Raw genomic sequence first — 12,297 nt, 5'->3', positions numbered from 1 at the left:
ATTGGCTATTGTAATATTGTAATATAGAAAGGCAATGAACTGGCAGAAACATTAGCATGCCAGGTGAAATGCTTAGTGGTATTTTGTGTGCCGAATTTGAACTCAGGACGTGAAGACAGACAAATGATGGATAATATAATGGCCAACAGATGTAAAAAGAATGGAAGATAGTGTTCCAGTCAAGGGAGATAATGGGTGAGAGCTCTTGTATATCTGGTCAAGTTACTTCTTGTTTGTGTGCCGGTGTTGATATTTGTTTATGTACTTGTTTGTTTGTGTGTGTGTGCACATGTGTGCATGCATATATGTAAGCAAAGAAATCACAAAGGAGGCATTTCAAGTTCAAAATAATGGATGAAATTGAAAAAGTCATAGAAATTTTGTTAGCACAATAATACAAGTTCAATTCGATTTAATCTAGGATCTGCTGTCAAGGTATTGATAGTTTATTCAAAAGATCTCAGGAACAAAATCAAAAACAAAGAAAAACAGAAAAAGAAAAAGAAAAGAAGCATAAACAATTTGAATTATGCTGAATATCAACTAATTCAACAAATCCCATCTGACTCTTGCAAGCATTGGAAAGTGGACAGTTAAAATGAAGATGATGATGACGACGACGGTGGTGATGGTCATGATGATGTTGATGAACTTTTGAATATTTCGCAAGAATTTTGATTTGAAATCATGTTAGGTCATTAAAGGGATCTTTCCCAGATAAAAAAACCCCACCATTTCTGAGATTTAAACATACATATGTTAAGTATGTGATATTGGTCATGTTTACATTACAGAAATACTTCTGCTGCATATCATCATCATCATCATCATCATCGTCGTTTAACGTCCGCTTTCCATGCTAGCATGGGTTGGACGATTTGACTGAGGACTGGTGGACCAGGAGGCGACACCAGGCTCCAATCTGATTTGGCAGAGTTTCTACAGTTGGATGCCCTTCCTAACGTTAACCACTCCGAGAGTGTAGTGGGTGCTTTTACGTGCCACCGGCTCGAAGGCCAGTCGCTCGGTACTGGCGACGGCCATGCTCGAAGTGGTGTATTTTACATGCCACCCGCACAAGAGCCAGTCCATCAGTACTGGCAACAATCTCGCTTGAATGTCTTTTCACGTGTCACTGGCACAAGTGCCAGGAAGGCGACGTTGGTAACGATCAATGGCCACGCTTGAAATGGTGTATTTTACGTGTCATCTGCACAGGAGCCAGTCCATCGGCACTGGCAACGATCTCTCTCGAATGTCTTTTCACGTGCCATAATTTGTATTTATTCTACTTGTGCAATGCAATTGTAAATTAGCAAATAATTTTTACACAGTGTACAGACTACTTCAGACTAGTAATTCTGCTTCTGTTCAGAATTGAAGTGAGTGCATAGCATTGATAACCTGCAAAAACAATGAAATACCGCATCTGCTATGCTTGTCTTCACTTTTGAGGTGATTTCATTTTACCTAGCTTTTTAAGTATGTTGTGTTTCCAACACTATAATCTTTCTTCAATGAAAACCACAGCTCCTGGCATTTAAATAACTTCATTATCATCATCATCATCGTTTAACGTCCACTTTCCATGCTAGCATGGGTTGGACGATTTGACTGAGGACTGGTGAAACCAGGTGGCGACACCAGGCTCCAATCTGATTTGGCAGAGTTTCTACAGCTGGATGCCCTTCCTAACACCAACCACTCCGAGAGACTTATATACATTAAATGTGTGATATTAATAGTTTGGTATTTTGGAAGAGTAATATTGGTTTTAAATTTTGGCACAAGGTGGGGTACGTTGATTACATCGACCCCAGTACTCAGCTGGTACTTATTCTATCGATCCCAAAAGGATGGAAAAGAAGGTTAACCTCAGTGGCATTTGAACTCAGATTGTAAAGACGGGTGAAATGCCATGAAACATTTTGTGCAGTGTGTTAATGATTCTGCTATAAATACACACACACAGGTTGTCATTCACTTCTTATTTTCATTTATATTCACAGAAATTTTTGCCAAAATTTTTCCTGTGAGCTTCCCAATCAGTTTCGATTTTGAGTTGTTAAATTTTAAAACCCATCAAGAAGGCCACCAAGTGAAGTGAAAATAAAAAAATTCTGAGATTATAACTGAAAACGAAAAAAAAAAAAATGTATCTCAAATCAACTTCGAGTATGTTTATCAGCTTTAAGAAGGCAACACTTTCAAAACATACTAAAGACACACTCAAATAATCACTCCACCACAAACACACAAGCTCAGTCACATACATCTACACACACACACACAAACACATACTCGCACATTTGCAGTCATTTGCCTGAATAACTTTCCTTTTTTTCTTTTTGTGGATTTTGGGTCATTAAGTGCCAGTGAATGATATATTTCAAAGCAGGCGAGTACACTGATAGTGGCCCTAGACATTGGATCTCTAGATAATGTTACAAAACCATACAAATTAGGATTATACATCGATATATACTGAGATCTAAATCAAAAGAACATGTTACAGCTTGCAGCATGGAAATATATAACACAACTCACCCACAGCAATATATATATACATATACATATATATGGATGTATATATAAACATACACGTGTCTAAATATATATATATATATATATATATATATATATATACATATATATATCATCATCATCATCATCATCATTTCATGTCTGCTTTCCATGCTAGCACGGGTTGGACGATTTGACTGGGGACTGGCGAACCACATGGCTACACCAGACTCCAATCTGATCTGGCAGAGTTTCTACAGCTGGATGCCCTTCCTAACGCCAACCATTCCGAGAGTGTAGTGGGTGCTTTTTACATGCAACCGGCATGAGGGCCAGTCCAGCAGTACTGGCAACGGCCATGCTCAAATGGTGTTTTTTTACGTGCCACCTGCACAGGAGTCAGTCTAATGTTTTGTTCACATGCCACCAGCACGAGTGCCAGTAAGGCGAAGCTGGAAATGATCACGCTCAAATGGTGCTTTTTACGTGCCACCGGCATGGAAGCGAGACCACTGCTCTGGCAGTGATACCTGTGCCAGTGACTCATAAACACACTCATGCCAGTGACACATAAGTGCAGCCATGCTGGTGACACATAAAAACACCCATGCTAACAACATGTAAAAGGCACCCACTACACTCTCAGAGTGGTTGGCACTAGAAAGGTCATCCAACCATAGGAACCATGCCAAATTCACCCTGGAACCTGGTGCAGATCTTTGGCTTACTAGTTTCAGTCAACATATGTCAGTATGGAAAGCAGATTTGGAATGATGATGACTATGTTTAAAGACAAAGCACAGGTATTGCTGTGTGCTAAGAAGCTTGCTTCTCAAACAAACAAAAAAAAGTCCTGGGGGTTTATTTGTTCAACTAAAACCTTTCAAAGTGTAGCTCCAGTATGGCTGCATTCCAGCAATAATAAACCAAACCAAATCGGGCTGAAACCTGGTGCAGCTCCCCAGTTTCCAGTCAAACCGTCCAACCCATGCCAGCATGGAAAATGGATGTTAAATGATGATGAAGAAGATGATTATGATGAACATGCTTAAAGACAATATACATATCAGAGGGAGATGAAAATTTATCTTGGCGGTGGCTAAAGAGAATGCCAGATACAGTTTTGCCTTTTGGGCCTTGTCAATAATATGTACTTGCAGCCAGCCTAAACGTCTGTTGACCGCAATATAGTAAGCAGTAAATGATACATTCACTAGCACTGCAAATAGCCATCAAGCTGAATAAATAATTCATACAAACACACACACACACACACACACACACACACACACACACACACACACACATATACATATATGTTTGTATGTAATCACATGCACACTCATATATATATATACATATATATATATATATATGACAGAAAGGACAACAAAAGAAAGAAAGAGACCTCGATATTATGTAAATAGAGGAATCTATCTGTAAAAATATGTGACACTTATTCGGTAGCCATGATAAAAATCTGAGTTTCGGATGCCAGGGTGGGGGGTCCATGCCAACATCTCTTCAGTTATCCGGCCATTGAAAATTCCTGTGAAAAATGACCCTTTTTTCACAGGAATTTTCAATGGCCGTGGGTTCCCACCCTGGCATCTGAAACTCGGAGTTTTATCATGGCTACCGAATAAGTGTCACATATATTTATATATATATATATATATATATATATATATATATATATATATATATATATATATATATATATATGTACAATGGGTGCTAAAAAGTTCCTGACTTTAAGGGTATTGTGAAAGGCCTGGTTGGAGGCCCAACCTTTCGAGTTCTTTTACAGGTTTATAGGACTTAGTAAAACTGAAGGACCACTGCAACAAGTGTGCGAATCTGTGATGGGAATATGCTGAATAAAATCATAATTAACTGATCCTCCTGTATTTTCTTTTATCCAAAGCCAGAAACTTTTCAGCACCTCCTCTATATATATATCCTCATCATCATGATTGTCATTTGATATTTATCTTCTCTTCCACACTGGCTAGTTATAGAAAACACACCTGTAATATTTATTTCACCAGTATATCCATCACTGTCATGCTCAGCAGAAGGACAGAATGACCTTTTTTTTATGAACCCCTTCTGCATACTTGAATAATGAATGATAATAACCTCATTACTATTGTTGACATTTTACTGGACATGTTAAATAACACCAGCAGGCCTTCGGTAATGTTGCAATAAAGAGGAAAATTGAGAGTTTCTATGTGACAATCTGTTGCAGGCTACAGTCTGTTGCTGGTGCCATGTCCTAGCCAGACACAAGGTGACATAGTAGTTGTATACAACTGGAGATAGAGACATAAAAGTTAAGGATAAAGCTTGGAAAGATTGTGAGGAAAGGGACTCCAGAATAAACTGTGAAATTGCTAGAAGGGAAGCTATATGTCAGGTATACCTTGCAAGAAAGGATGCAGAAATAAAGAGGTTTGCATATGTCATGCAATATGAGAAACAGAGGATAAGGCGGTGAGCTGGCAGAATCATTAGCACGCTAGGCAAAATGCATCGCAGTATTTTGTCCAGTCTGACATTCTGAGTTCAAACTCCACTGAGGTCGACTTTACCATTCATCTCTTCGGGGTTGATAAAAATAAGTACCAGTTACGCACTGGGATTGATGCAATTGACTCATCTCCTCCCCGAAAATGCTGGCCTTGTGCCAAAATTTGAAACCAATATGAGAAACAGAGGTGTGAAGTTATGCAGTATGTTAGAGAAAATCAAAATGTTGTTATGGAATGGTAACAGTATAGTTGTTCTTACTGATGCTGAAAAGAAAGAAACATGTAAGTGCTCCTATGAGCAGCTCATGAATGTAAGGAATACATGAGACAAAGAAAGTCTATTCCAAGCAGACCCAACAGAGGGACCTGCCTTTCAAGTTGACAGCAATCATCATCATCATCATCATCATCATTTAATATCCGCTTTCCATGCTAGCATGGGTTGGACGGTTTGACTGAGGACTGGTGAAACCAGATGGCTACACTAGGCTCCAATCTGATTTGGCAGAGTTTCTACAGCTGGATGCCCTTCCTAACGCCAACCACTCAGAGAGTGTAGTGGGTGCTTTTACGTGTCACCTGCACGAAGGCCAGTCAGGCGGTACTGGCAACAGCCACGCTCAAAATGGTGTATTTTATGTGCCACCCGCACAAGAGCCAGTCCAGGGGCACTGGCAACAATCTCATCACTAAAATACTTACAAATCTGGTATGGTAGGGTACAGGCTAGTTGCTATGACAGTCAATCCAGTAGCACAGAAAGGTGTTTTACCTAATGGCTTGCACAAGAGAAAAAGGAAATCACAAAAATATCAAATTGTTAGACGGGGTTTTGAAAGTTATGGAAAGAGTTATAGAACAAACTGACCAAGAAGAGAATTAACTATGATAAAATGCCACAAGGAAGTACAACTGATGCCATTTTTCTAGTAAGACAACTGCAAGATAAGTACATAGCAAGGAATAAAAAGCTGAACCTAGAGAAGGATACTGACAGGGTACCATGTTCTATGATCTACTGGTTACAAAGGAAATTAGAATTGGTTGAATGGCTCGAGAGGGCAGAACAAGCCATATATAGAGATGCTATCAGCATGATGAGGGCCAGCAAAGAGTACAGTACTGAATTTAGTAGGCAAGCAGGGGTCCACCAGAGCTCAATTATCAGTCTACTTCTATTTAACATAGTTCGCTAGACCATAACAGAGGAGTTTAAAACTGGCTGTCCATGAGAATTGCAGAATGTTGATGACCTAATTTTTATAGCTGAATCTGAAGCAGAATTAGAGAAGAAATCCCAGACCAGGAAGCAAAACTTAGAATTGATAGGATGTAAAGTAAACATGCCCCACTGGCTGTGCAATGTAGCTGTGCATGAAAGAGATATTACGATGTGCTGAGAACAAGATGGACATAAGCAGTGTCAGATGTGGTTTGTAAGAAAGAAGACTGCTTTGGCGTGGATGTGTAATGCACATGGATGAGGATAGTAGAACAAAAGAAGTACTGATCACTTAATGTGGATGAAACTTGTAGAAGAGAAAGACTCAAGAAAACACTGGACAAAGTGGTGAAAGCTGATCTCTGGACCTTGAACCTCATGGAGGTGATGACAAAGGAATGGGGTGACTGGTGAAATGTGGTTCTCAAGAAGACCTACCCACCTTGACAAAACTTAAATCCAGTAGAGCTGTGAGTGTATGTGTATATATATATATATATATATACATACACCTCATCTTCTAGCATAAAGCTATTCTTGCAAGATTCATAGTCTTGCAAACTGCATGGCAGTCTCACTAGTATTGAAGACAAGAAAAAGCACACTGACATGGTTGATGTTAGGAACAGGGCCGGATTTATAGGGGGCCAAAGGGGGCAATTGCCCTGGGCCCTCCTCAATAACAGGGGCCCTCTTAAGAAGGGCATGCCTCACTCAATGCAGGAATGCCCTCTCCCCACCTCCCAGCAATCTTGCATGCAGAGGCTCTTTTTCAATAAACAAACAAATCTTAAAAATGTAATTGATCTGCTTTTTTGATAAATAACCATAGTTTTAATCACATTAGTGACACCAATTTCATTCAATTAAAAAACAGTTTACTCTCCAGTCCCAAGGCAGCTACTATTCCCTTGGGAATTAATTATAGCTGCTTTTGAGGCACTGACAGAGAAAAGGTAAACGACATAACACTCCTAAAAATGTATGTATGAATTTGTGTCTGAGTGGCAGAGTATGATAATATAAAGAGAGATAAAGTGACTGATAGAAAGAAGTCATTTATTGTCTCTAGTTCAAATTACTTTCAATGCATGACTGAGCAGTGACCTTGGCTTGATCACCTGCAATTAAAGACATGTGTGCACATACACACATACACGCGTGCACACACACACACACACACACAAACACACATATATCATCATATATTAAACTTCATTATTTCAGTGAGGCATTGAAAACTGGTCTTATTTTACAAAACAGAAAATAAGGAATGAATATATTCCAAAATTAAAATTTTAAATTTGCTTTTAATTATAAAATTACATCTCCCAACAGCTGAAAACCTTTTTTTTTCAGCTTTAAAATTATTACTTTTATGCTCACATGTTTTTCATTAAATTGAATCTTCTTTCTTTCTTTTTTTTTTTCTTTGATATTTTTCATCACTTTGTCAAATACTTGAAATAACTACAGAGGAGTGGGGCAAAATGAGTAATTATGAATTTTATATTATTTTCTTACTGTCTGTTTGAGACCATTACATTGCAAGTATTGCCTCACCATTTTGTAGTCCTGCATCGTCTTTGGAGTAAATATTGGCTACTATAGTTGTTACTCCAGTTGAGAAGTTTCGAAACAGGTACTTTTTTCAAAATGTTTTTCATCAAATTTGACCCAATTGTAACAGAGGTTGCTAATAAAGTATCTACATAATTTTCGGTGTTTAACAATCAAAATTCTTTTCTCTGTTGGATTAGTCTAATTTGGTAATTTTCAATTTTTAAAATCTGATGTCTAAACTGGGGCAAAATGAGTAATGACCAATATCAATCATTTCTTCTCTTTAACTGTATCGTGTGTAACTATATCAGGAAGAGAACCATTCCTGCAGATTGTGAGAAAGCTATAGAGAAATCCAATTTTTGTCAAATTTCTGAACTTTCTGATGTCTAAGAGTGGACATTGATGTGTACAAGTTTTTTTTTTTTTGTTTTTTCCGAATGTAATTCTGGTGAATTGAGACAGATTTATCTTATTTTGTCTTACTCATTTTGTTCCATCTGAATTTGTTATTTATATGCTCAAAGAGAATTTTAAACATACACACACACACACACAGAAAATCTGCCTTTTATAGATAAGATACATATGTATATATATGTGTATGTATATGTATGTATACATATATATATATATATATATATATATATATATATATATTTATGTATGTCTGTGTGTATGTATACATATATGTATATCTATATATATATATGTATATTTATGTATATATATGTATGTATATATGCGTCTATATATGTATATGTATGTGTATATATATGCGTCTATATATGTATACATATATGCGTGTAGAAAGAAGACTGTCGTATATATGTGTATATTTGTGTTTGTGTTTGTGGTGTCTGCTTTTGTATCCCCACCATTGCTTGACAACTGATGTTGCTGTACATTCCCATAACTTAGTGGTTCGGTAAAAGACACTGATAGAATAAGTACTAGGCTTACAAAGAATAAATCCTGTGTGTGTACGTGTTTGTATGTCTTTGTCTTGACACCTTGGGCTACTTGTACACTAATGTTATTGTAATACAAAAATAGTAAAAGTTCGTTTGCAATCTACGGTAGAAACATTGTGCTTGCAAACAGCTGAGGGCAGGTGACAGGAAGAGCACCTGGCTGTTGAAAATCAGCCTCAAAGAATTTTGTCTGAGTCATACAGGTATCGAGAAATGAACATTAAAATGGTGATGATATAGACATATATATGTGTGTGTGTGTGTGTGTATATATATATATATATATATATATATATACAGAGAGAGAGAGAGAGAGAGACAAGCAGACAGATAGACATAGACAGACAGACAGACAGATAAATAGATAGAAAGATAGACAATCAGACGGAGAGATATATAAACAGATTGACAGGCAGATAGAAAGATAGATAGACAGGCAGACAGATAGATAGACAAACATAAAGATAGATACATAGACAGACAGACAGCAGACAGAGAGAGAGAGAGAGAGAGAGAGAGAGAGAGAGAAACATATAGCAGACAGATAGCTAGATAGACAGATTGACAAATAGACAGACAGAAAGATAGATAAACAGACAGATAGATAGACAGATATACAGACAGACAGGTAGACAGACAGACAGGTTGATAGATAGATAGATAGATAGACAGACAGACAAACAGATAGATAGACAGATAGAGAGAGAGAGACAAAAGGATAGATAGAAAGATAAATAGACAAACAAGCATATATATATATATATATATATGTGTGTGTGTGTGTGTGTGTGTGTGTGTGTGTGTGTGTGTGTATGTATGTATATATATATATATATATATATGGATGGATGGACGGGTGGGTGTTTATATATGTAACTACACGTTGTGTAGGTGTATACACTCACTTTCATTTACCGTTACTTGGACACACACTAGTGTATATTATACTGCACCTATCCTCAGTTTCGTGTACACATTTCTATGCATAAATATCATCTATAATGACTTTATACAACATATGATTCATGGTGTAATATATGTGTGTATATGTATACATTTATTTATATATGTGTTTGTACGTGTGTACACTGAGCATATAATGCTAATACATACATACTATGAACACAAATATACATAAAGCAACATCTATACACACACACACACATACACACGTGTGAATATTCGCCATAAAATGAGTGATTTTATAAACCAATGTGTACATAATAGTCATACCCACAAATCTCTCTCTCTCTCTCTCTAGATATATATATATGTATGTATTTATGCACACTCACTGAAGAGACATACTGTCATACACCACAGTGAATAACCATGTAGACGAGTTTATAATACATATATGTATATATATTCATATATTCATCCTAAGAGACAAAATAGAGTATCAAAATAAAGATTTCCTCGGCATGATAGTAGAAAGAGAAATACATTATTATTACAAAATACATTCGTTATTTAGTTTATGGAACGGCATATATACATTCACGTATATATACCGCCTTTACATACACGCACTCATAAATACATACACACACATGTGTGCGGGCGTGTATGTGTATATATATATATAGGGCATTGACCACATGATCATATACGTATATATATATATATATATATGTATATATACATATGTGTCCAACCATATAATAAACCTGTGAATTGAGATATTTGCATTATATATTTATATCTAATGATGGTTATGTGTGTTTGTGTGTGTACACATACACACACACAGAGCACATACATTTAATACGAGCTGTAGGTAACTGACATTTATATATGTTAATATTTATACAATAGATGTATGCAGGCCTAGGTATCCTCCAGGTCAACCCTGATCGAGAAGAATCTTATATTTACAAGTATTCAAAACCGTGACCATCTCGTCCTTTTTAGCGGTTGGGACTGTATTAACTGATATTGTACTTCCGCATTATTGAAGACGGGAGATTAGACTGGTATTTCTAGGAGATCGCCTGAACGCATAGACGATCGCCCGCTACGTATATATATATATATATATATATATATATATATATATATATAATGTGTAAATGTATATGTGTGTGTGGATATATGTGTTTAGGATGTGTCTATATGTGTATATATATATATATATACTTTATGTATACGAACCCATTTTTGATAGCATCGAAAATATGCTGTGCTCCGTAGTGGTCCAGGAGTTCGAAGTTGTCCCCACTGCCGGAACGGTGGTGCTGTCGAGGTGAGGTAGCCTCTGCCGTATTTTGTCCGTAGTAACGACGATCCTGTTGATGATTTTGGTGCTGCTGTTGTTGTTGTTGTTGAAGGTGACGATGATGCTGATGATGGTGTTGATGCTGATGCTGATGATGATCGACGGGCAGTCTGTTCGAAGAACTGGAAGCACCGTCTTGTAAAGAAGACGATTCCGGTAGCGATGTAATAATGATGGAGTTGACTGCTAAAGAGGAACCTTGACTATCGCCGCCACCGCCGCCGCTGCTGCTGCCGTCTCCACACAGTTCGTCGTCGTCGTCGTCGCCGTCGTGGTCGTGATCGTGTTGGTGGTGGTGGTGGTGGCGGTGGTGATGGTCTTGCGCTTCTTTTTGGCTAAGGTTGTACGTTGTTAGATTTGAAGAGCTTTGATGATATTTGTGGTTGTACTGGAGGGAGTGGTTCTGGACGTGCTGTTGTTCTGGGTGCTGCTGATGGCGATGATGTTTGTTGTGATGACGATGGTGTTGAGCATGATGTGTATGAGAAGCGGCTGCAGCCGACATGTTGTGTTAGGTAGTGGCACCGACATGGGCCGCCTGCTTAATACTCACTCCTTTCCCTCTCTCATTACCTCTGTATCTGTCGTTATCTCTCTCCCACTACCTCTCTCTCACTCTCTCTTTATCTCTCTCTCATATTATATATATATATATATATAACGCTTTTTCTCTCTCTCGGTGTCTCTGTCTCTCTCTCTCTATATATATATATATATATATATATGGATGTATTTATATAGCTCTCTGTCTTTCTCTTTATATCTCTCTATACCTCTCCGTATTGCTTTCTCTATAATGCTCTACTTTCTCTCTTTATGTCTCTCTACCCTCTCTCTCTCTCTCTCTTACTTATTTATACTCTCTCTTTTCCCTCCGTCTCTCATTGTATTTGTCTCTCACTCCCTCGCTGCCTGTTGAAGAGTTTCACCGAAGTCAAGTCAGAACAAATGTGCTCATTGAGATAGAGATAAATAGATAGAACGAGGAAAATAATTATAGGGTGGATTCAATAAAAGGAGTGTATGTATGACTGACGGAAAGTAAAGAAGGAGATGTGCATAAGAAAGAGAGAGAGAGAGAGAGAGAGAGAGAGAGAGAAGGAATAAGCGAGAAGCGAGTATCTAGGAGAAAGAAAGGCAGTCATTAATTGAAAGAACGAAGAACGAAATCTGGAAACGAATGAAGAAAGGGAGAGAAAA

At 37.6% G+C, this 12,297-nt stretch overlaps 1 protein-coding gene across 1 annotated transcript in view; it reads right to left on the bottom strand.

Annotated features, from left to right (window-relative positions):
• LOC106873373 (uncharacterized) overlaps positions 1-11,709 on the bottom strand; it is a 197,976-nt gene extending 186,267 nt beyond the window's left edge. The window contains exon 1 of the mRNA XM_089354858.1: positions 10,974-11,709. Within this exon, the coding sequence (XP_089210984.1) occupies positions 10,974-11,602 (629 nt within the window). The 5' untranslated portion in view covers positions 11,603-11,709. The remainder of the gene's footprint in view (positions 1-10,973) is intronic.
• Between the last annotated feature and the right edge of the window lie 588 nt (positions 11,710-12,297).

This window comes from Octopus bimaculoides, chromosome 7 (genome assembly GCF_046866305.1).
Source record: "Octopus bimaculoides isolate indiv1 chromosome 7, ASM4686630v1, whole genome shotgun sequence".
In the NCBI taxonomy this organism is placed as follows: Eukaryota; Metazoa; Mollusca; class Cephalopoda; order Octopoda; family Octopodidae; genus Octopus; species Octopus bimaculoides.
This window is presented reverse-complemented; position numbering and strand designations above follow the sequence as displayed.